The 26,032-nt window shown below is 37.8% G+C and overlaps 2 protein-coding genes across 3 annotated transcripts; one reads left to right on the forward strand and one right to left on the reverse strand.

Annotated features, from left to right (window-relative positions):
* Positions 1-1,340: 1,340 nt before the first annotated feature.
* Positions 1,341-14,497, reverse strand: LOC135466339 (vacuolar protein sorting-associated protein 26B-like). The gene is made up of 9 exons (XM_064743771.1): positions 14,436-14,497; positions 12,682-12,825; positions 12,236-12,311; positions 11,499-11,655; positions 10,517-10,681; positions 9,707-9,825; positions 7,069-7,143; positions 6,148-6,290; positions 1,341-5,708 (listed from the first exon to the last, which is right to left on the reverse strand). Exons 1-9 carry the CDS (start codon positions 14,436-14,438, stop codon positions 5,568-5,570), a joined length of 1,023 nt encoding a protein of 340 aa, XP_064599841.1. The 5' UTR covers positions 14,439-14,497; the 3' UTR covers positions 1,341-5,567.
* Positions 14,498-15,386: 889 nt separating this feature from the next.
* LOC135468368 (U1 small nuclear ribonucleoprotein A-like) lies at positions 15,387-22,746 on the forward strand. 2 transcript variants are annotated; one of them, XM_064746580.1, is made up of 7 exons: positions 15,387-15,475; positions 17,119-17,194; positions 17,480-17,652; positions 19,150-19,277; positions 19,657-19,733; positions 20,398-20,524; positions 20,853-22,746. In XM_064746580.1, the coding sequence occupies exons 2-7, from the start codon at positions 17,131-17,133 to the stop codon at positions 21,010-21,012; spliced, it is 729 nt and encodes a 242-aa protein (XP_064602650.1). In that variant the 5' UTR covers positions 15,387-15,475; positions 17,119-17,130; the 3' UTR covers positions 21,013-22,746. The 2 variants fall into 2 exon arrangements, with proteins under 2 accessions (XP_064602650.1, XP_064602651.1); XM_064746581.1 differs by having other exon boundaries at positions 15,405-15,424.
* Positions 22,747-26,032: the final 3,286 nt, after the last annotated feature.

The following is a 26,032-nucleotide window of genomic DNA, read 5'->3' on the forward strand; positions in this document are numbered from 1 at the left end:
GAGAGGAACTAGCCAATTCTCCAACTACAGTAGAAACACTACACTTTGACACATACCTAATCCACCAGAATGTTCCTGATACCTCAGAAACACAACACTTTGACACATACCTAAACCACCAGAATGTACCCCGTACCTCAGAAACACAACACTTTGACACATACCTGATCCACCAGAATATGCCAGGTACCTCAGAAACACAACACTTTGACACATACCTGATCCACCACAATATGCCAGGTACCTCAGAATCACAACACTTTGGCGCATACCTAATCCACCAGAATGTACCTGGTACCTCAGAAACACAACACTTTGACACATACCTAATCCACCAGAATGTACCCGGTACCTCAGAAACACAACACTTTGACAGACACCTAAAGCACCAGAATGTGCCGGATACCTCAGAAAAACAACACTTTGACATACCTTAACCATTATCTGTCTTTGTTCGCCACTTTTCATTATAAAGATTTTAAGATGCAACACAAATGCATTGTATTATCTGTGTCTGTCGTGGGAGATTTGTACACTTAGCCCTAACCATCAGTCCTGGACATATTCCCTCGACATTTTAGTGGAAGGCAAGAGGTCTACAGCAAACTTCACACAAAAAGACCACAATCGTTCGCTATCAAACCACTTATTGCTAATAAGGCCCACCTTCGAGAAATCAGTTCCTTGGTCAAGCATGTTAACGAATTTGAATAAGGTATGCAGGACTTGTGCACTACAAAGGTATGCAGGACTTGTGCACTTCATTATTTTCTTGGGTTGAGGCTTTACACCATGAAAAGCCATTTCATTTGCATATAATTAACCCTTGTCCGGTTTATTAGTCAATGGTAGCAAGAAGAGCCTAGTGGGGACAGCAGACAAACTTCCTGATGTAAAGCCTTAGTAGAGCCAGCGTGGGTGGATTCAATCATGTATAACCTCCCTGGTGAATGACCTGTCATCTGAAACAAGACCCCCACCCCCCGAGTCCGACTTCACAAAGCCAGTTTTGCCTTTAGCCTAAATTTGAAATATAATTTTAAAGCCTATTTTCGAGATCTCTACATTAAAATATTGACCACTTCATCAATATTATCTTAAGACTAAGCATTGTGACGTTTTAAATTTTGAGACAAGTCACAAATGTATCTTTGGGGAAACTACCCCAGCACTTGATAGAGGATCAGCTAGGGATTGCCCTACGTCAGGCACAAGAGATTAGCTTCTCATTTGTTCTGTACTTTCTTGTGTGGGATCCTTGTCCTTTATCACTTACCATAGCTTACAGTGCTCCTTGGCAGACAAAAAAACAAACAAAATACAATATTCAGTTATATATATTATACATGAATTTATTAACTGAAATGTACATAATATACAATCTTTCCTACTGTTTAGAAATTTTGAACACAAGCCATACATATGAATTAAATACACTAAAGCTTGATAGTTCTGAAGTGGAGTCTGTACAGACATGACCCAGCAATTCATAGCCTACACAAGGGGAGATCGTCACACAGGCGAACAAGTCAAGGCTTAAACAAAGCAAACTTCTACAGACATGACAGTATTATTCCCGGCCTACTAGGAGACCTCTGTATAGATGTGGTCAATGCCCCTCTTACACTAAAGTGACCACTTGACCAATTGATGTGCTGGCATGAACATCGTCCACACTGCGAGGACTAGCTCAGCTCTTACGACAAGTATTTACAAGTGCGAAGTCTTCTCTAATAACATGGTAAAATCTGAACAAGATGTACATCAGGAGGCAGACGAGGTGGTATTCAGGTTGCCTAAAACATTATACCCAAAGATTCTCCTCGGCCAAATTTGGACAAAAATCATCACAGGACTTTTGAACACTTTCAGGACAACCTTACACTTTTGCTATTATCATTGATGGTACATGCATCTGCCTGTAATACAGGCTGGTTCAAAACATACCAAAAACATGAAAAGGTCTCTTCCCTGCTCACATGGTAGAATATGGATCACAGAAGAGCCTACTCACTACAAACATGTATTCTTCCCTTGAATATGCTGTTGATCAAAAGCATATATTTGCTGATGTTCCTAGAATGGGATTTTCACCAGGCTGTTCATCCGCACAAGTATTTGCTACCAAAATAGGCTGCTCACCACATGCATGTATTTTTTCCCTGCTGAAATAGGCTTTTTCACTACAACTAAATGAGATATCTGGTACGTTATTTATGGCATAACTGAGCCTTCATTGAACAGCTCAAGTCGTGTGTGCTCAGCAGAGACTTAAACAATTCGAGGTTAACAAAAGGACACCTCTGACCAAATGTTGAGTGCAGATACTGTGGAGTGAGACAGCAGTGACTGGTTAATACAGGGAATGTAGTCACATACAGTACAGCAGGGAGAGCTTCAATACGCTAAAAAAGCTTGGTCCCAGAATCACAAAGTCATCTTAGATTTATTCAAAATTTCAATCATTGAATTTGGTATGTCGTTTTCCGTTCTTTTAGCTGAAATTTTGTTGCGCAATAACTTACCCAGAAATTACGTTGTCAAGCAACATTTTGACCTTGTTACATAAGAAATAACAATTTTAAAAAGTTTTGAAATTTTGACTTACCCCATTTCCTCAACCTATTCACAAATGATTGATCGACTTTCTGTCCAATTTATGTACATTTCTACAAAATTACATTGGTTGGATTTGCCAGTTTTTGGGCTTTCAACAAAGTTTACTTTTATCACTCAACACAGAAAAATTCCTGTAAAATATAATGCTTAAATAAACACCTTGCAAACATGTGAAAAGGTTGAAGAATTACAGTAATTCTAGGACTGCTTTGTGATCTTGGGGAACATTAGCTTATAGGCAGGTGGCGGAAAGCCAGCACTATGTAAATGATCAGCAAAGCAGAGGAATAATGGATATATGCAAAAACCCAAACAGTGATACACAATGCAGCTTATACTCTGATGCAGATGATATATGTATTATCCATATAAAATATGACCTTATACAGGTTGACTGTCGGCTGTGTTCTTCATGTTATTCCACACCAGTGGCAAGTATACATAGTATTAACATGCCAACAAGTGTCTAATTTCAATCAAATAATTACAAGGTGATTTGGTATGAATTCATTTAATAACCACAAACACAGATAAGGTGAACAGGTTACCTAAAATCAACATACATGTACCTACATGAATCATATATATTAATTTTGGCAACCTATCTTCCATAAAGTAAAATTTGGATCAAAACACAGATGAAAACTACATATTTCACACACACACAAAATCAGTGGGAAGGGAATCCCCTAGAGAGATACACATTTCTTGTTTCCTCGACATGCTGTCACAACCTGAATTATGGTCCTGTCTAGCTGTCTACGAGAGGATTATGCCGCTGTGAACTGTACATGGGGAGCGGATGACAATGTCACACGTGTAGACAATAAGCTATTAACTGACCATGTCATCTGCAGCATCAGTCCATCATCAACAGTACCAAATTAGTATCAATAACAATGCCATGTCAATGGGTTTATATATGTATATTTTTATATATATATATTTATATATATGGGTGTGGTTCATTCAGGCATTTTGTTTTGTTTTTTCCATATACATACAGATGTATCACTAATACCAATGTACTCTGTACATCCTAATTAATTAGGACTGGCTAATTTATATAATTTATATTGTTTATCGTACGTGTACTTTTAGTGCATGTACATCACACACTGTTTTGTACATGTACATCACACATTGTTTTGTACATGTACATCACACATTGTTTTGTACATGTACATCACACATTGTTTTGTACATGTACATCACACATTGTTTTGTACATGTACATCACGTCATTGTTTTGTCATGTACATCATACACTGTTGTGTACATGTACATCACGTCATTGTTTTGTACATGTACATCAAACACAGAGGTCCATGGATCTCAATCATACATTATCTTGTACATACAATGATTTATTATACCTGATAATACAGATGCATATCACACAACAAAGTGGCCTGATTATCCTTGCAGACACTTGATACCAGTTATTCACGTCAATGTTTAACATCAAACACACCTTGAATTTAATTAAAATATCACATGCATAAAATTGTGCTAAATTCTGTACACACATGAATGCATGTTAAATGTCCACTATACCTGTCCTAATTTCAGCTACATGACTGTGTGGACTATTGTGGTGATCAAGGGGTGAGGGGTGGATGGTGTTGGGGCACTGCAGATTCCATGATAATCAAAAACATATGCACAGGCCAATGGCTCACAATACTAATAAGGAGATACGAGCAAGCACGTTCCATACCTCGTGCTAAGGAATTTTAAAGAATCATTTTGCTGTTGTCAACTTGGTAAAAGCAGTTGATGTCCAGGTACACAGAAAATCTTCCAAGTTGAAATAACTCATGACATCCACACAGATGCTAGACTAGCATGGTGAGCATATTGCCTTCCTTTTTCAAGTGTGCCAGAAGACAAGATAAGGTACTGAGAGCAACACTAGATTTATCGATCAAATGTTCTCAAGCTACTGCCAATACTGTTTGAATCAATGGTCAATGTCACATTATTTTGAACAATTTCTAACCAAATAAGCTAATGTGTTGATTGCTCCAACCATGGCCCTAAATTTTTAGTGATGTTTAAAATGTAAAAGCGTTCCTTTCTAATTTACAAATTCAGAATGTGTTATACCAGAATGTACAAATACTATGCAAATAATTTGAAAAGATTAAATTGTCATACTTCTGTGGAAAAAATATGCATTCATGCAGAATATGTAAGCACATTAATAGTGAGCGCAGAATGCAATCAAGGAACCTGGTCTTCTGAACCAGCTGTATGTAAGAAAACAGCCAGGCACCTTCATCCACAAATCGGCCTGGACATCTGAGAGAGAAGCCTACACTAGTAGCATCATCACATTCAAACAATTAAACCCCAAACTTGCAAAGACAAAGCAGAATCATGCAGAACTGACGAACGTCACAAATATTGGAATGACAGAGTGTTAACTCAATTAAATTCTGTACAATTAAGGATAAATTGAGGACAATGGGTAGCAACTGTTTTCTCCCTACTGAATATGGGGACATCTTTTCTGCTTTTGTTTGCCTTGAAAACTCTCGTGTACATCTTCTGCTTTGAGCATTTAAATAATAAATCATACATTTCTCAATCTATGTACCATCAATATTATACAGATATCAGGTGCTGTGACCTGGCTGAGGTTATAGAGACTGTACACTGTACAGGTACAGATGACCAGCAATTCCAGCCAGCCAGCCAGCCTTCCAGTCACCGAAGCTACAGTCTGTGGGATAGCATGCTGCTGGCACAAGCATTCAGCTCCAGACTTAACCAGAGTTAACAGTTCCTCACAGGTCAGCATACACCCACGGGCCCACTGGGGTATATAGACTAAACCTTTACAGGGCTTGTCGCCCCATGGGCTGATGGCTGTGAGTGTGCATAAAGGGGTGAGGACTGTCACACATGTACACCAGCTGGGGGAGGGGCTGAGTTCCCAGGGGTCACTGCTCCCCAGTGTCCCCCTCCTCAGGACCTGGTTTTGATTCTGTCGGTGACTGTGGTTGGAACGATGGCAGCTTCTCCTGTAACTGTGCCTGGATGCTCTTCCTCACCTTCTCAGCTTTACGGAAAATTGTGATTTCCTGTCAACAGATTCATTGACTGTTTGATTGGAGTTAACATAAAATTATTTTGATTCCCTCACGACAGCACTTCCTTGCAGTAACCTGGTTGCCATACCTGGACAACCATCCTGATGATAACATGTTTCATACTCCACTCATGCACTTTCACTTCTTTTTCTCTTCTACTGATTGCAAAATCAGCAACTTGTCTACTGCTTGCAAAGAGCTGTACCAAATTACATCTCAGAAAACTACATAGTAGCACAAAATTTACTGACAAGAAACTATAACGACCAATGTTCTGTGGCTTAAGTGGAAGTCTTAATTCACCGTTCTTTAATGCCATACTCAAGAATTATTCACTTAATCAATATGTGGATCAACTTTATAATGAGTTGAGAAAACTCAAGGTAGAGGAGAAAGGCTCTCCAGCACTTCTGTAAGGGTGATGACATACCTGCTGTTTGAAGTAGCGCCTCTCCTCTTCATCCACTAGCACAAGGTTCAGGTAATAACGCACTGAGAATTTCTTATTGATGTCCCTCATGGTGGGAGTGAGCTCATATCCACTGAGAAACAGCCGGATAGGTATAGACTCCCCTAAAAAACAAAACCAATCAGAATACTACCACAATGGAATGTCACAGTAACAAATACATGCAAGAATAGTGATATGAAAATCACTGTATATGTCACTTTACAACTGAAAAATTCATTTTGCTGGATTGGGATAAATAGTCCAAAACATGAACCTGTGAGCAAAATAACTGAAACTCTTGAGGGAAATAGCAACAATGTCAGACATTGGCTCAAACAAACATGAGCTGCAAAAGTGATATAATTCTGTAAAAAATACCATGATGGCCAAGAAAATTTCTATTTATTTATTTACTTATCTGATTTATTTATTTCATTGGTGTTTTCCGCCGTACTCAAGAATATTTCACTTATACGACGTCAACCAGCATTGTGGTAGGAGGAAACTGGGCAGAGCCTGGGGGGAACCCACGACCATCTGCAGGTTGCTGGCAAACCTTCCCACTTATGGCCAGAGAGGAAGCCAGCAGGAGCTGGAATTCAACTTACAGCGACCGCATTGGTGAGAGGCTCCTGGGTCATTACGCTGCGCTGGCGCGCTAACCAACTGAGCCACGGAGGCCCCATTTATTATTTGATTCCAGTTTTACACTGTACTCAAAAATATTTTATTTATGCACTGACGGCCAGCAAATATAGTGAAATGATACCCAATGGAAACACACAATCATCCGCAGGTTGCTGAGAAATCTTTGTAAAACTGGGCCCAGGATTTCTATCACAGTGTTTTAAAATAAAGGGTTGGCAACTGTTTGTGAAAGGGATGGGCAATCCAACTTACCCCTTACAGGAGCACCATCCATGATTTCATACTTAGCAATTGTTTCATTTTCATTGAATGTGTTTGGGCCTGTAATATAAGGTATTATGAGATTATAGCATTCAACAAATACTTGTCAAAAGTTCTGGCAATTTTTACAGAATACAAACAAGCAACCTGCTCATATTAAAAAGATCATGAACAATTTAATACTGTTTAGAGAAAAAAGATCCGATTTCACAAAAAACAAAATTCACAGAATAAATTTTTACACAAAAACATTCAGAACTGGTTATGTTTCCTACATTGTAAATATTCATACAGGCTCTTTAGGCATTTATTTTATTCCAACACAAAAGTTATCAAACCATGGCAAAAAAACAACAGTTCAGTTAAAGACTTAATCAAACAAATGATAATAAAATGCAAGAATATGGTAGTATATATACTTGGGGTGCAGAAAAAATGAAAAAATAACAATGTTCTATACGCATAAATGGTGAGGCCCAACAATGTGCTAAGTTTCACAATCCATCACACAAAAACTATTGCATCCTTCAAAGCTCAGAGCACTGCCAATCTAAATCATGTAAATGAACGTAAAAACGTAGTGCTGACAACCTAAATTAATGTCCAAAAGTATGGTTTGTGCTTAACAGAAATGTTCAATACATTATTCCCTGTTTAGTCATATTCTAGCTATTACAAAGGCAAATGGTACCCTAACTGACCATAAATTCTGTCCATGACTTGCCAATTTTTCCTGATTCTGAAAGTTCTATTGACTTTAGAAAGTGTTTTCAGGTTTGCTTGGAACATGGGGTGATACTCTACTGGAAAATTGTAAGTTTCTGTACCAAAAAAAAAATAGTCTGTGACGTTTATTTGCTCCAAAATACACTTTTGTGGGTGAAATTTTAGGTAATTTAAGGTATATTTTACAAATAGGCATTTGAAATGGTAAATGACCTTCTTTTATATTCTAAGAATATTTAAAGGTTATAATGTTATGTTTCTAAAGGCAATGGACACATTTTTAGAGACAATGGACATTTCTGTTATATTCTTGGCATTTTTAAAGTTACAGGCAAATGACACTTCTGTTATATACTAGGCTTATTTAAATGCAAAGGATACTTTATAGGCAATTAAAAAGGCAAAGGTACACTTTTTTTTTAAATGCAAATGTATTTTATCCTTTGATTTAGGCATTTGTAAAGGCAATGGACACTTCTCAGTATTATAATTCTTACATAACATAACTTATAAATTTTCACAAGGTATCACTGCATCACACAAGTTACAGTAGCAAGAATGAGAAATGTTGGAGGCCTTGACTTATGAGGGTTAAAGGTGTGTTTCCATGGAGATGAACTCTGACCTGTTCCAGTACTCTCTCTCTTGATAATTTGAAGTTTCCATGTGCTTGATTTTTATCCTGACAAGCAGGAAATAAATCTTGCCAACTATAACATCTTTCAAATGATACCTGAGAGAAAGAAACACAAAAAAAAACTGAAAAACACAAAAAATAAAACACAGAAAAGGGCAAATATAGAGTATATAGATCATTACTAGGTTACTAACGAGACAAAACATTTGTGGAGACAACAGCACATGATCACATTACATGCCCATGCTTCAACATTAAGCATTTCAACAAAACATATATACAAACATTGACATCCTGACACTCAAGCAAACCAATAATCTGGTCTTCTCAGTACTTGGTTGTTTATCAATTAAAAGAAAGGTGTAACATATCAGGGCCAAATCTAGAAAAATACAAAGATCTTGTAAAATGCAACTCAAAACAATGTTTTCTGAGAGCTTTGATGTCCGTAAATGAAAGAAATTTGTATAACTGAGCTAACAACTTGTATTGGTAAACCATCATATTTATGTACAATTTAAGTGTTGTTTTTAACACAGCTGGATTGGTTTAGGCACACAAATGTTTTCCAGAATTAAAATGGCTCCAGATATGTCCCTGCATACTATAGAATATATCGCCAGAAATGCTTGATATTTCCGTATGCAAATACATATAAAAAAAATTTTCATGATTTTTTTTATTATAGTGCCTAACAATAAACTGTTAAATGTAAGCTCTAGCAAATGGCTCAGATTATATGCACATGAGGGAAGCAGCCTGGCCCACAAATGGAAGTGAAATCCAGTTCCGCTGATGTGAATAGGGCTGCACACACATTACTCAGGTGTAATGTGCATTACTCTGCCCAACTGACACAGACAACACAGGAATTCTCCCAAATGTGGCTGCCTCCAATCAAATGTACATCGTTATATTTTATCACCATTCAAGAATTAGTCATTTCAAACAATTTCATTGAAGACAAAGACAAGACTGAAAAGAGAAAAGACAAATCTTTCAGGTGATATTATAATGTTTAATGCTCACTTTTCTTAACAAAAATAAAAAAAAATGCTTGTTTAACAGTTCAACAAATAATTATTTATATCAGCCAACAACCAGAAAGTATTGAGAAGACCAATGTAAGACAGACAATACATAGAGAGATCTTGGAGAGTGCAAAGTCTTCTTGAGCTGTAGCCACAACAGCTGTGAGCTGCTCAACAAAGACTCAAGACTAGTCCAGTATGATCCCAAGTCCAGACTGACGTGGATCTGTATTATAGTAACATCTACCTGAGCCAGTTGTCTCCCTTCGCACTATAGCCAGCTCCATATATCGTATCTTTATACGTACCAGGAGAAAATAAATTTTCCCCACTATAACATCCTGCAAGTGATATCTCCAAAGAGCAATAACAAAGAAAGTATTTTGTTAGAAACCAGTAGAAGTCACTTCCTGCACATTTTTAGAATACTGCAATTGTTCATCATGTTCAATTGTGAAATCACCTCACAGATTTTTTTTTTGGTTTGTTAATTTTCATCAGCTAATGGAGCTGATAATGTAATAAGGATGAACCTTCTCTAGATTTAAACCCAAATTCTCATTCATGAAGAGACTACAACAAATGCACCTATGATAGTACCCTTTTCTGTGCATGTAATAACATCAATGTTCAACAGACTTTTTATTTGGTGGTGTTTAATGCTGCACTCCAGAATTTGCCATTTATGACCATGACATTTATGGGTGGAGAAAACTAGAACACTGGCAAGAAATAACAACTCTGGAAGGAAACCACAAGGTATCAAACCCTTCACTAGACATCTAACAAAAATCCTCCTGTTAAAAACAAGCCTCTACTCACTTAGCTTTCTTCTTGGGCTAATTACAACCAGAAATTCCGATTTCAGATTCAATCTCCTGTTTTTTTTCAATAATAAAACCACAACTCTTCACACGCTCCATCAAGTTGAACAAATTTTGAAAATGGTTTCTTTCCAGGAGACATGTCAGACATTTTTCCACCTTTAATCTCAACTCAGTATTTTGGGAATGACTTGGTCTAAGGATAAAGTGGTTGTACTCACTTGGACTTGTTGTATTCAAACTCTATGTGTAGGCAGTCCTCGATGCCCACCTCCATCTTGATGCTGTTATTCATCTCCGGGTATGAGGATAATGTATGCACAACTATATCCTGTTCTTTTACGATATCACTCAAACGTTTTACAACTGTCACCCGTAGAAAGTAACTGCAAACGGAATTCACAAAACATCCATGTTATATTTACAAACATGTATTTATTTATCTGACTGATATTTCATGGCCTACTTAAGAATGATTCTCTTACAAGACAGTGACCAGCATCATGGTGGGAGGAAACTGAGCAGAGCCAGGTTAAACCCAAGACAACCTGCAGGTTGCTGGCAGACTTTCTCACATTAAACCGGGTAAAAAAGCATGAGTTGGACTTGAGTTTTGCAAATGCAAATTTTTCTAACAATTCATCACAAGGCGGAAATAATCACACCTGTACCTGTAGACAAAATACTACCTTGATAGTAAAAGAAAAGACAACAAATGATATACCCTTAATTATTTTGGAAAGAGGGTGGAAACAATTCAACAATTGCAGCCATTTTTTCTTGCTGTGCTTGGTCAGTCTATAAACTTTTAATGTGGAACTATTGCAAGGCAGAGAGGGATATGCTACACTAATTGAGAAACCAAAAAACAAAACATCAGGTTCCTAGTATCATAAATTCAACAGTGTACATGGCAAAAAGACAAGGCAGGGATCGCATGACATCAAAGAAGAAAGAGGCATGTTCACAAGTTACTGAAATAACTTGTACCTAATTTGTTAAAATTGATTGTTAAAACATTGCGGTTTACTCCATGTAGGCATTTTGTCCTCAACTTGATCCACGTTATTTTGACTATAGAAGACCACTAAAATAATTGGTGGGATACTTTCAGCACTACATATATGCACTTCGTCTATTGCAGTCTTTCAAGAAAAGTTCATGCATTCATTAAACTCAGTTAGCAACAAAGTTAAAACTCACCGTAACCGCACATTTGCCCCTGTGTACGATTCATATGGCTTTTCCACCTGAAGAAACTCAAAGCCATAACTAGAACTCTGAGTTAACTCCCCTGGTCTGGCTAATTCTTTGACTAGTGATGTAAATTCATGGTGGTTTCCTCTGTCATAGTACAATTCTGCACAAAATAATGTTGTGTCAACTTGTAAACAACTAAATCAGACATCAGAATGAAATTTCACAGAGACATATAAGACTCCTTAATTTAGTTACATTTAGTTACAAAACAAGGAAAAAAATCCTACTTGATCAAGTCACACAGCTGAAAGCAGGAATATGTCAGCTTGCTGCTTTTTGTTTTTGATTGACGCTTGACTGAGTTCATTGATTGACGTTTATCTTTGTTTAAGATGCCATTATTTAGCAATGTATAGGCAACTGATTTCTGAGTGAAAAGAACATGATATCGCTGCAAACAATCACATCATTTAAATATGCTCTTCTTTACATTATTTAAGAACATGTCACAACTGTCAGTTGTGTTAAATGATAAAAAAATAGGTAATGGAAAGTGAAACTTTGTCTATAAGACGAGGGCATCTCCTGATGCAATATGAGAAATTCTGAAACTTTTAAAAACTGGGAAAACCAAACAAATTAGCATAAAGTATAAGAATCTACACAGTACAAAATTAACACACATATTTCAAACCTCCCAGAAGTAAAACTATCTGATGTTCACAGAAGAACAAACCTACCTATTTGACCTATGAATTCTATCTTTATTCCTTGATGTTCTAATTTACTTCCCGACTTTCGGAGAGTGATGTTCACCTGAAAGTAGCAGATTGCATTGTCCACTATTATCACATAAGAAGTACAAGAGTTTTTTTTTTTAAAATAGTACACATCCTTGCCAAAGGTCAAATGGAAAAATTTATGCTTGACATTTTCTTTTACTCTGGCTAATTAAAAAGGTAATGATAAAACATAAATTAACATTGAGAGATAAATTAAAAGACATCAAAAGACCTTTTTGATGTTGAGCCCTTCTTTTGAAGGGTTCTTCAATAAGTGATGCCTATTGAACATATTTTTAATGATGACCTTGTCTATTTGTTTATATGTATATCAGAAAGCAAACGGAACGTGGAACATTATATATACAGGGTAGTGTTCAGAGACTGTGTGTCTGGACACCTACCTTGCCGGCCACCGTCTCCCCATCAAAGTACAGGTAGTATCTTTCTTTCTTTCCATCTTCAGTTTTAATTTCTGCTGTTTTTCTCTTGTCTTGACCTTCTAACACAATGTCTATGTCAGCACTCTGGCCAAAACCAAAGAAACTCTAAAACATGCAAAAAAAAAAAAAGGGAAGAAAAAAAGTTAGTAAATGTCATTCAGGATATTGGGCTGATGTCTAGCCTCTTTTGCAAACTATGACTTACTTTAGCTCAGTAGAAAATTACAAGTGTTACCCTATTTAACATGAAAAACTTGTCATTCATAATAATCTCTCAACTTACAGAACTGCTTATTTATCAAAGGTTTATGTTTACTTGTTCCATTCAATATGCTGTTTGAAGGAGTCCAACAGCAGGCTCTTGAAAGGCATGCTGATCATCCAACAGGAAATCAATGCCAGAATCTGCAAACCTGTAACTGTGGTTCACGTGCGAAAGAAGGTACAATGTATTTATTTACTTATCTGATTAGAGTTTTACGCCGTACTCAAGAATATTTCACTTCTACGACGACAGCGAGCATTATGGTGGGAGGAAACCCACAACCATCCACAGGTTGCCGACAAACCTTCCCGCGTACGGCCGGAGAGGAAGGCAACATGAGCTGGGCTTGAACTCACAGCCGCCGTATTGGTGAGAGACAGCTGGGTCATTACGCTGTGCTATTGCGCTAACCTACTGAGCCATGGGGGCCCCCAACAGTCCCCTAAGATGGATATTTTTCACCAAAATGAGTGCTTGTTAAGGCAATTCTTAGCTGTAAGTACTGAAACAGATTTGTGGATTATGGTGTCACTTATATTTGAAGAAATTCTGTCACAACTACATGTACTATCAGAATTAAAATGAGTAGGGATAGAACAATACTGCTGAATACACAATTATATAGCATAGACAATTTAGACCAGCAAATTACTCGGAAAATATCTTAGTGGTAGTGGAAATAATTAGTCTGAATTTTCTGAATCAAACATACAGCAGATATTGTAAGAAGCCTTATGCAGTTCTGATCAGATGTCGGCCCAGTTAGCATCATCAACAGTATGACGTGTGTGACATAAGCAGTTCTGCATGGACAATAGCAGATGTAGTGAAAGGGTGAATGAAGACTTTGTTCGTCAAAATACTGTTTAACATAGTACAAAAAGTAAATGTAGACGAGTAGAGAAGAAATATAAAGCGCTTGAACGCAGATCAAAGAAGAGGTTAAAGTATGTAATTGCAAGATTGTTTCGAAACCTAATCATTCCAAGTGAACAGACGTCTGCCCAGAACAGCAGCATGTCAATACGTTTTGTAAGTTCTAGTCAGAAGAATCGGACTATTCTAAGAAAGAATAGGCCTGTATTCGCAACGAATCAGCAGCACAGGGCGTAAACTAAAGGGATAAGTACTTGCATATTCTAAAACCGGCAGCACAGTAGGAATTTGTCTCAGTGTTTGTGTACTTTAGTTGAGTGTCAAAAATGTAATTTCCGGACCCCGGGCGATCAGCGGGTGTTATTTCGTGCAGCGATCGCTGGATGGCATTTGTTGATAACTGTCACATGATGCACACCCCCCTTTTGACTGACCTGCTCAATCCAAACCTTATGTCAGGCCAAAATGAACATTTATAAGAGTTCAGTCGACTGTAGATATGTTCATTGATAAATCAACTTTAGGAGTGAAAGAGCAAAAATATTGAAATGTTCTGATTACACGACATCCATACCATTTTGGGGCCAGGATCGCTCTCGCAGTTTCAGTAACTTCCTCTGACCCTCTCTAATATGGCGACCACAGTAACGCTGTGACGGTATTTCGCTATGTCCTTGGAATGGAAGTAAAAATGATATTAGCTATCAAGTATGGAAATTAAATCAGATAACTGTTATTTCGTACTATGGGAAATATATTATTAAAACGAAAAACTGTTTTCTCATTTTAACTCGTACTTTTTAAGGTTTAGCCTCGCGAAAAGCGACATCCTTCACTGGTCAGAAAGTGAGATAAGGCGTACAGCGCAATTCTCATACTATGATTAACATACTGTTTGTGATTGACTCCCACATAAGATCAATGTATTTTATCACAAAAACTTGAAGGGTTTTTTATGTTTTCTGTTAGAAATGCCGTCACTTTATAATAATGGGAGATTATGTGTGTGTCTGTAGTCAGACAAACATCCATAGTGCGAGACATATGAAAAATCAAACATACATATTACAAAGTGCTCAAAAGTATTTTTGAAAATTCATTTCATATGTATACAGACAGTACTGTTTATATGTCTTTAACCAGTCACGATACCATCGATAGGCCTATATACAAACACTTGCAGTAAAAAAATTCAAGTCATATTCCTGTTAGTTGAATTCAGCAAGGCCTCAAGTGCAGATCCCTTTGGGAACTTGCATACAGGATATTGGGGCAAAAATGCACTCAAAATTGATCAAAATGTGTTGATTTAAGGAATGTAAGAAATAATGTACATATCTATATGTCATGAAATATTTACTTCTATCAGACTTTTTTGTTATAACTCAAATTTACTTCTTTTAAATTGTCTGCACTCAATGTAAGGCTGCACCTGACGAATTTTAAACATATCATTGGTATTTAAAGTCTGGTATGTGTGAGACTACTAAAGCAATGTACGAGCGAACTCTTATGACTTCCGGTAGCATTGGCGTGCGTGCGGCACACGTTTAAGGTACAAAGGTAAATGGTCGATTTATGTTGAGTTCGATAAACAGGAGAAAAAGGGCGACGGTAAGATTGTTTTACACATTACGCAGTGTTTCTGTGGTTAAATGTAGAAAATAACGTAAGGCGAAAGTGTAGTTTGTTTACTTTCACGGTGTTTACATGGGGCGCGATGTAAGTTAACGAAAATTGGACATAGGGTTAGCCCCATGCGGCTGTTTCAATCGTCTTTTTTGTGGGCTTGGTTGGCAGACTTCACAGCCACAGGGACAACCTATGGTAAACCGTACACTGTTTCATGCCAAGTCCGATAAGTCCTTTCTAAACAGTGACTGCAAGCCAAAACAGCTCGCCCGCACACACAATGTTCCAGGTATAGTCCACTCGGTAATGGCACACCTGCTCCGAAATAACGAGCTATTTTGCTTACACCACAGTTATGGATGTTGACAAAATTTTCAAAATAGCGTCTAGTTTTTTTTAGTAACTAAAAAATAGTTTCCCTTATTGTGAATCTGGGTCTCTCATACCCGTATCAACAGGACTTTACAATATGGGATGTTGCATGTGCTGCCAAGCTGTGAGGTAAGAACCACAGTTGACACCTGTTTTGGTTTGTAGCCACCTCTTAGAAAGGACTATCAGACTTGGTGTGGAACAGTGTATGGTTCACCATAGGTTGTCCACATGGCAGTGAACTCTATCAACTAAGTATAAAAAGAGATGAAACAGCCACATGGGGCTACCATAAGGTAGTAATTATTGTTCAGTAACCAGTTTACAGTAGTTTATCAACCTACCTGATTGAACCTCACCTGCATCTGATGCCATGTGCGAAAAACTGCCTGTACAGGTGAATTCCCTATAAGTGATCTTTTCGTTTGTTGTCGCTGGTTGTGTTGATACCTTTGAGCCAGGTAAACTATGATTCCAAATCATAGTATATTCCTCCTGAAAACATTGGTTACATCATTCAGAATAGAATTATCGTATTTAACATGCTGCAACAATGTTAAGATTTAACACTGATCTTTTTTAATATTAAATGTGAAACAACTAGCCAAGAGAAAAATATTCTATAACCTTGTGTATTTCTGTCCAACCAAGAGGTCCTCTTGTGTTGTTACAAACAAAACCCTTTCGTACATTTTCGTAAATCCCCACATGAAATGCTGAATTTTATCATGTTGAGTACAGGGGCTAACCTCAACTTCCCAACTATGACTGGAGGTCAGTGTTCTGAAAAAGGGGATTGTCAACAAAATTTAACCTGTATTTATGTTTACAGAACGTGCATCGAATAGTCATGAGAGTTACAATGCGAAAAGAGATCAAATATGTATATATTTAAGTGAACTGAATATAGTCTGATTTGATGTCTTACTTTTGGCAAATCATATTTCCTGAATTTTCATCCCTCTGGGCAATAGCTTCAGCCTGCTGTTTCCTATTTCAAACTTTTGGAACCAGACCACTTTATTTACTTGGAGCAAGCTTAGGCCCATCATTGATCTGCTGACAGTTGCTGCTCACACAGCTTTCCGAGACATAAAATTTAATAGAGGTGTCTTGCTTGAAATATTTCTTCGGGATTTTAAACCTTGTTCTTATTTTATGCCAGAATATTTTCGATTCAGATGTTGTTGTTACCATGTTGTTTCTCCTACAAGTGTTAATAATTTTTTTTCTATCGTTCACTTTCACTTCAGAAATAAAGCACCATGGATATACGACCAAACCACACCATCTATATCAACAACCTAAATGAAAAGATCAAAAAAGATGGTAAGACTAGGTTTTCAAATTCATTTTACATTTTCTTATGGATTAAAATAGCTTTATTAATTTGAAAATAAAACCCAGTTCTCATATGTTGTTAAAATTTAGAAACAGATTCCCATAGCTTTGTCATTTGTTGCTGTGAAATGATAATGTTTATTTCATGATGTTGTTTGATGAAATATAATAAAATGCAGACAAAACAAAGCTGACTTGAAGAACCTGCTGCTGTCAAATGATTTACACTGATACCCATTCAAGTGTAAACCTTTCAAATTTCCATCTTTTCAGAGCTGAAGAAGTCTCTCTATGCAATCTTCTCCCAGTTTGGGCAGATCTTGGATATCGTGGCTCTAAAGACACTTAAAATGAGGGGACAAGCATTTGTTGTATTTAAGGATATAAACAGTGCTATCAATGCTCTCAAGTCCATGCAGGGATTTCCCTTTTATGACAAGCCAATGGTAAGAACAATACAGAAACTGTAAGACTCTAACTTTGACTTTCTTAGAAATTGGCAAGGTTGTTTATGGAATCTGGTTGTAGAGATAGAATAGGTGTTTTAGTATTTTGAAAGGTTTATACTTCATTTGTTAATTTGGAAGGTCTGGGATCAAACTCAGGTCTGGTCATCACAAAGAATTTCAAAACTGTACTTGATGCTGTCTTGCTTGGATCTCAGAGAGTTTAGAGCAAGGAAACAGAATGTTGTGGCCTGGTGTGAGTAGAATGTGACTGGGTGGAGTATCATATCTGATGTCTTCGGCATAATACTTCAGTGGAGGCAATACTTTAATGGTATGGACTTTCCCTGCCTGAAGAAGATACAGCAACCTGTGAATGGTGGTGTTGTTTCCTTCCAACATGAAGCTGGCCGCCATCCTATTAAATGAAATATTATTGAGTATGGCTTCATACACCAATCAAATAGATAAATCAAGAAGACACATTATATGTAAACACACCTAATGACTCCTCGTCTTCATATGGCTCCACGTCGTCATATGACTGAAAAGCTACAAAGTACAATGTAAAAACCCAAGCATACAATCATATAATTTGTTAAACATGTTTTTGCTCTGACAACAAAACACAATTGTATTATATTTAGTGTGAATGTTTCATGTGAAGTTTCCTGTTTTTCCTTCCAACCTTCATGTACATTACATTTCTAACAGATGACACTTTTCTCCTAGCCTCCCATGTTCATGGGGGCCTCCGTGGCTCAGTCGGTTAGCGCACTAGCGCAGCGTAGTGACCCAGAAGCCTCTCACCAATGCGGTCGCTGTGAGTTCAAGACCAGCTCATGCTGGTTTCCTCTCTGGCTGGACGTGGGAAGGTCTCCAGCAACCTGCGGATGGTCGTGGGTTTCCCCCGGGCTGTGCCCGGTTTCCACCCACCATAATCCTGGCCGCCAATCAAAAAAAAAAAAAAAAATCCCATGTTCATGTCCAACTTATTTAGGTCAGGCTATTTTTACGAGGACTGGACTTGCATCAGATCACGAGGATTTTACCAGGGAACATGCCAGTGTAATGACAAAAAAGCCGTGTTCATTTTGTTTTGTCCCACATACCACTTTTAGGGATTTGCTAAACACTTATAAACTTGCTTGTGGTACCCTGCTGGATCAGATGGTTAAAGCTGGCTGCATCTGTCAGGGCCTTGACCTGTGAGGTTGGGTGCTTGAATCCTGCTCCCTCTGTTGTGGCTATAGCTTTATTATGGGGTTTGTCTGGAACCTGGGGAAGGGCAGTGTTTTACTCTGGACACTGGTTTGCTCCACCCTTAAACCTTGTTGTTGCCATGGGAGTGAAAAGTTCTTGAGCACTGTGTGAAACACTCATCAGTCAGTTAATCTTTACTACCACAGATGTCAGATGAAGGCGATGTGACGAGTTTCATAATCTGACATATATGTAATCCAAAGCTTTCTTGACATTTGTCTTAATTCTGTGTAGAGAATCCAGTATTCCAAGAAAGACTCTGATTTGATCTCTAAGATGAAGGGTACATTTGTGGAGAGGCCCAAAAGGAAGAAGGAGGACGAGCCTGCTGAAGGAAAGAAAAAGAAGAAAGCCCAGCAGAAGTAAGTTGTACAGCACTGGGTTTTGTTTGAGTGGGACTGGTTTTTTACACTGATGTCTTTGGTGGTGAAACCCTTGTGTTCATAGCAAATTTACTCATTTTAACATTTCGTTTGTGGCAGGCCAACATAGAAAGTAAACATATTACATAAAATAAGGTAATACAAATGAATATCACCAGAACTTGTTTCAGTGTGACTAGATATGTTAACCTTTCTAGTGATATTACTGTTATTTTGGGCAAATTACACGTTTCTCTATTTCTTATGTAGAAAATGTGAGATATTAGATAAAAAATGACCATAAGTAAACAGTCTTGTTCCAAACCAGCTTCAGGTAAGCAAATTTTTTATGCAATGACACGTTTATTTCTGTGTGCAGGGCCGCTGCAGCAGCTGCAGCCGCAGTTACCGCTCCAGTGCAGCAGGTGGTTCAGCCCCCTCAACAGATGCCAACAGGTGAGTAATGAAGTAACCAGCCTCTTACTACGGGTGATGTTGTGTGAAAGGTGACCTGTATTTTAAACGTGTATAAAATCGTTTCAGATTGGCTGGTCTGATAGATAGGCAAGTGCCCGTATACCTACTCTAAGTTGAATATTAGGTGTGGCATGACCACAATTGCTGGATTTAACTCCTATCTGTGCTGTGAGCCAGTGAGCATCGATCCTGTAGCCCTTTAAGGGCAGACTTTGTATATTGCCGATCTCCGTGATTATGGGGACCTTGGTGACAGTAAGCTTGAAGTTTTTATCTGGGGCAGGCTTTAGTGTTAAAGCCGTCAAACATGCATTTGAATGTAGAGGCTTGTGGAACATCAAGTTCAACACAGATTACAGATTTTTTTTCTCAGAATTCAGGAAATTGGGTACAGTTCATCTTCATGTTAGAACATCAAAAAGTATGTTAACTGAAGTAGGATTAAGTATTTTGTAAATTGCATGTTGGCCTGAAAATCTTACCCTTGTACCTGGACTTACCATTCAAACATGTATTCAATCTTGAATGTGGAGTTCTGCATTGTCCCTGACAAAATGTGATAATAAAGCTGGTACATGTATGTTACTTTGTGTTCTGAAAGCTGTTGTCACTGTGAATGACAATGTACTGTTGTTTACCTCAGCTCCTGCCCAGACTGTTTTGACTACTGCACCTGCCACTATGCCAGAACAACCACCCAATAACATCCTATTCCTGACCAACTTGCCAGAGGAAACCAACGAAATGATGTTATCTATGTTGTTTAACCAGTAAGTAGTAGACTTGTATGAAAGTGATGTCAGCAGTCTTTAAATGCATTTAATTTTAAACATTTTAAGGGGCCCTGTCTGATGTACTTGGCATGGTGTTCAAGACAGGCAGCATTATGATTATATTACGGCCGGCCTGCTACAAATGGACAACTCAGTGGGTTAACGGTAGAATTAATGTTACAATTGCACCCCCAAGGAAATGAACAAAAAGGAACCCTGTATGATTAATGCGGTTTAATTGTCACAGTTGCAGGTATTTTTGTATTTCTTTATTAAACATCTTTCATATTTATATCCTTCTTAATTTTTGCTTGCCTACTTACAGGTTCCCGGGATTCAAGGAGGTCAGATTGGTTCCTGGTCGACACGATATCGCTTTTGTTGAGTTCGAAAATGAAATACAGTCTGGAGCAGCCAAGGACACATTACAGGGATTTAAAATTACACCTAGCAATGCCATGAAAATATCGTTTGCTAAGAAATAAAGTTTTAAGATTATCTCATCACTGTGGTTCCTCAGATGTGCCACATCCTGTTCAAAATTAATTTTCACATGACTGATCTGAAGGCATAGTTGACATTTTCACTGGTAACTGTCATGTAAAAAACACATCTGTTTTGATAACGTGAATAATTTTATGTCAGGCTTCTAAATTGGTTTTGCCGGTTCCATTTTCAGAAACCAAACTTGTCTCTCTGGTCTCTTGGAATTTGTTCATCTGGACTTAAATTAAAAACCGGCATTGCATTTAGCTGGTTAACGACAGACAGGTTTGATACTGGTTACCCAGCATTGCACATTGCTGTGTTGATCAGAAAAGTTTTTATACTGGTCACCCAGCATTGCACATTGCTGTGTTGATCAGAAAAGTTTTTATACTGGTCACCCAGCATTGCACATTGCTGTGTTGATCAGAAAAGTTTTGATACTGGTTACCCAGCATTGCACATTGCTGTGTTGATCAGAAAAGTTTTGATACTGGTCACCCAGCATTGCACATTGCTGTGTTGATCGGTGAAGTTTTGATACTGGTCACCCAGCATTGCACATTGTTGTGTTGATCAGAAAAGTTTTTGTACTGGTCATCCAGTATTGCACATTGCTGTGTTGATTAGAAAAGTTTTGATACTGGTTACCCAGCATTGCACATTGCTGTGTTGATCAGAAAAGTTTTGATGCTGGTTACCTAGCATTGCACATTGTGTTGATCAGAAAAGTTTTGATACTGGTCACCCAGCATTGCACATTGCTGTGTTGATCAGTGAAGTTTTGATACTGGTCACCCAGCATTGCACATTGTGTTGATCAGAAAAGTTTTTGTACTGGTTACTCAGCATTGCACATTGCTGTGATAACCAGAACATACTAATCAGTATTAGTGGTTGTCCAGCATTGCACTTTGCTGTGATAATCAGTATTATTGGTTGTCCAGCATTGCACATTGCTGTGATAATCAGTATTAGTGGTTGTCCAGCATTGCACATTGCTGTGATAATCCGTACAGGTTTTAATGACTGGTCAGGCAGCATGGCAAAAAGCTGTGGTAATTACAACAGCTTTCCGAAATTGACCATCTTGCATTGCACATTGTTGATAACCATGTCAGTGGTTTAAATTCAGTCTGGGCACCCTTGTGCCAAGTGAGATTTGTAATGTTTGATACTTGTCTTTTGATACCTGATGTTAATTCAGGTTTCAAGAACTTGTTACTACAAATGTCATCTTTGTTGTTAGTTAAAAACTGAGAAGTGATATGCATGTAGTAGTTATTTGACTGTTTATTAACTGCTATGAACAGATCTGGCATGTCTCTAATTTTCACCTGCTCTGCCAGTTGTATCTGAGTGTTGCCTATCAACGATTTCTGGGCCTTTGCTTGTCAACAGTCAGCCTGGTCATGTGGTATGCTTGAGTAGACTTTGCGGACAAAGTTGGCAACACTCGACTGATCACCAAACTCATCATTGCCAGTGTATAAATTGAATTTGGGCACCCTGAAGACTGCTAACATAACAAAGTGCTTGTTTGTGCACTTCAAAACACTACGTGAAATGAAAGGCCATTGCAGATGAATCTTCTGACATACTTTGTTTTATTTTGTATTTTTGTGCAAGGTAGGTGTGCATGTCCTGATAAAGTAGTTTGTTTTGTCATTCACATTTTTTTTTTTACCACATTCCTGTACATTGTCATTTTCACACGTAATTAAATGCCATAATTAAAAGATGAGTGTTTGTGTTTAAATGTTTAATAATCATTCTTATTCTCTTCTGATTCTTATTCGTTTCACTCCTTAAATCTGCCTTGTTTGTAAAAACAGTGTAAGGTAAAGTGTTAGGGGTTTTCACACTAACTTCACGCACTGAGAGCAGTGTTGATTGGTCATCTATGCAACCAAATATATTTATTTGATTCATGTTTTACACTGTACTCAAGATGATTTCACTTATATGACGGCGGCCAACATTACAGTGGGAGGAAACCGGACAGAGCCCGGGGAAACCCACGACCATCTGCATGTTGCTGGAGACCAGATATAATGTACAGTAATTCTTCCACCTTTCACATGTTCACATGTTCATGACATGCTTATTCAAGTATATTCTAAAGGCATTCTGTGTAGACTGATAAAATTATACTTCTGTGTAGCCCTGAAATTGAGCAATCCAACCAATGTGGTTTTGTCTCCATTCACATTAAAATGTGCATAAATTGCACTGAAAGTTCTTCTTTGCGAAGGGGTTGAGGAATAGAGGTATTGGCAAAAGCCACCCAGTGGATTTCCAGCACAAAGCACAGTATGAATAATCAGCACTCCAGTCATTCCCTTGTATAACGAAATGTAGAAACCTCACCAATCGTATTTGATTTAAATTAAAACACAAGCAGCTGGTTGGGATACAAGAAGAGGTTGAGACTGGTCAGGCACTTGACAAAGGGCAAATCCCAAATTTCTTGGCAAGCTTGTTCATGTCCTGGAGCCAGTTCCTTAAAGCGTAAAAGTAGATTGAACACGAGGTAATATGTCTGGAATTTGTTCCGTGCACGTTCTGTATGTTTGTGTAATTGAATATTTCACATTCAACATGGTCAAGATAATGGGTGGTGAAAACTTGGGAAGGTACTAAACAAAACCTGACAATGCCACGTCTAAATTAGAGCTGGGTTTAAACAGCCAGTATGGGCCTGGCCCAGCATAATAAAGCGACTTGAGACTGTCAAAATTTCAAATCATTTTAAAATTATTTCTGATGTGACGAAAATGTCAAAATATTTCTTGACATTGTAAATTTTAGTTATGTTATTGTACAACAAATTTCAGCTGAAATAATGGAAAGGAACATAACAAATTTAATAATTAAAATTTTGACTTAAGTCTTAGAATGCTTCATGATTCTCTGGTCAGGGCACTGGCCAGAAATGTGAAAGAGGGTGTCCAAACCCTCTAACCCTTTTTAAGGTCACTTTGTTATTGCCTGGTGTCCACATTTCTTTTTCTTCTATCTCTTCCTTGTTAAAAGTGCTGAAAACAATGTGTGCAAATAGCACTAGTTTTCTGTTTCACCTGTCCACTTGGCGGGTAGTTGGCAAACCCTTTGGTAAGGGCCCAAGTTGCTGTTCAGCCTTTGCGTACGAGTCCCATACTTAAGTATGAACGACTTAGACTGGTTTCCTCAATGCATTCCCAAACCAATTCTGTAAGCCGAAAGCACTACATGTACATTTACCAGTACCAAGAATACTGGGCGAATTTTCACACAAGTAAATAATTTCTTTTAAAGCTCCATCATAACTTAAAGGTCATAAGAAATCCGATTTACCTATGTGTTGTGAAAGCGGTTATAGAAGCTGTGATGATGCTGTGTGGAACCAGTTGATTAGCACGGTAAGCATATTTACCAACCTTCAGAAAAGAAGAGATAATTATTTGCTTAATTTTCTTTTTATTTTATTATTTGATTGGTGTTTCCTGCCATACTCAAGAATTTCATTTATACAACCGTGGTGAGCATAATTTATTGTGGGAGGAAACCGGGGCTTTTTTCAGCACCATGCTTGAGAATGATACATTTACGTGATGAGTCATGCAGTTCAGTGGATGGAGGAAACAGCTGGTTTAAACCATCAACCTTTAGTCCGTTACTGACAAACTTCCCAACCGGTCAAGGCTTGCCAGGCACGCCCTTAGAACTTCAGATTGCAACTGATCTGACATGTAATCCAACATGACCCATTTTTGTTATTCACAATTCTTGTGGTCTCCCACATGACCATCTATTAAGAACTGTTTTAATTTGTAATTCTGTCGTTCCACTTGAAAGAGACGATTTTAACCTGATGCAAACCAAGAGTGGAATATTTAAGATTGAGTACCGAAGAAACAACATAACACTGAACTGTCCAACATCATAGATTTAATGATAATTTCCACAACGAAAAAAAAATTGAACAAGTTTTCTGTTGGTGTGTGATGTGCGGTATCAACGTATACAGTAGTATTTCATTCATGCTATGGTCGCACATTGCTTTATTGTTTGCTGGTAAGTCCGGGCCTTGGTACAAAAATAAAGCTATTACGGCCTCTATCGCATGATTGAAAACTAGTGATGTCTAAAACAGGAGTCACACTCCCCTCAGTAACACAGCCAGGGCCGAGCAGTTCATAACTTCTTATACGGAAAACAAGGCCCAGAAAACAACAAGCAATAGGTCAGAACAGGCTTCAATCCATAACAATGGCTTGACAGGTCTTCAACAATGCTGAAGATAAGACTTTAAAAGAAACTCGGCACTATTACCGGGACTCCAAAAGAAGAGCGCAGAGGCATTTTTAAGATCAAGGTTGTGTGCAGCCATGCAGAATTTAGCACTTACATATGTCCATAAAATACATCATCAACATAAAATAAATCATTTGAAAGACAAAAGACAATTAAATTATATAAGAACTAACATCTGCTTTCCTTATGATGCTTCCCTTACATCATAAACAATGGTGCCTTCATTAGAGTTAAGATAAATACTTCCCCTCATACTGGAGAAAGGCATGTGACAAAAAAACAACAAAAACAAGCCTTCAAAATGAAGCCGCATCATCCTGTAGAATACATTAAATATATAATAACGTGAAAGTGGATCAAGACTGTGTCCACTTAACAATAATTTACCGAACTAAACAAATACCTTTGTAGAATGGTACTGATTAGATGTTCCAATGAACAATGCTGATGGAGGGTTAAAGAGAGAACAGCTAACAGGGATCCACAGCTGTTCATATTGCGTGATAGCCCAATTTATTTCCTTCTCCATTTTTCAGAACAACACTCTGCTTATAGCAACAATCTCTAAACATTTCAACGGCTGTCATAACAAACAAAGCATATTTACGAACATGTACGTAACGGTACACCTGCAATGCAGTAACAAATCTATATAAATCAACAATATTGTTTTTGTAACAGTTTTTCACTTTTCTCGAATTTGGTCTGATATGCTACATCGCT

This window comes from Liolophura sinensis, chromosome 6, assembly GCF_032854445.1.
Source record: "Liolophura sinensis isolate JHLJ2023 chromosome 6, CUHK_Ljap_v2, whole genome shotgun sequence".
Lineage (NCBI taxonomy): Eukaryota > Metazoa > Mollusca > Polyplacophora > Chitonida > Chitonidae > Liolophura > Liolophura sinensis.

Bases quoted from the DNA above. Each gene is read 5' to 3' on its own strand.
- LOC135466339 (XM_064743771.1), bottom strand. The intron at 10,682-11,498 runs GTGAGTTTTAAC...TTCCGTTTGCAG, and splicing joins GGGGCAAATGTGCGGTTACG to TTACTTTCTACGGGTGACAG. The intron at 5,709-6,147 runs GTATGTCATCAC...ATCTGTTGACAG, and splicing joins GGCGCTACTTCAAACAGCAG to GAAATCACAATTTTCCGTAA.
- LOC135468368 (XM_064746580.1), top strand. From the start codon at position 17,131: ATGGATATACGACCAAACCACACCATCTATATCAACAACCTAAATGAA. The intron at 19,278-19,656 runs GTAAGTTGTACA...TTCTGTGTGCAG, and splicing joins AAGAAGAAAGCCCAGCAGAA to GGCCGCTGCAGCAGCTGCAG. The intron at 20,525-20,852 runs GTAAGTAGTAGA...GCCTACTTACAG, and splicing joins TTATCTATGTTGTTTAACCA to GTTCCCGGGATTCAAGGAGG.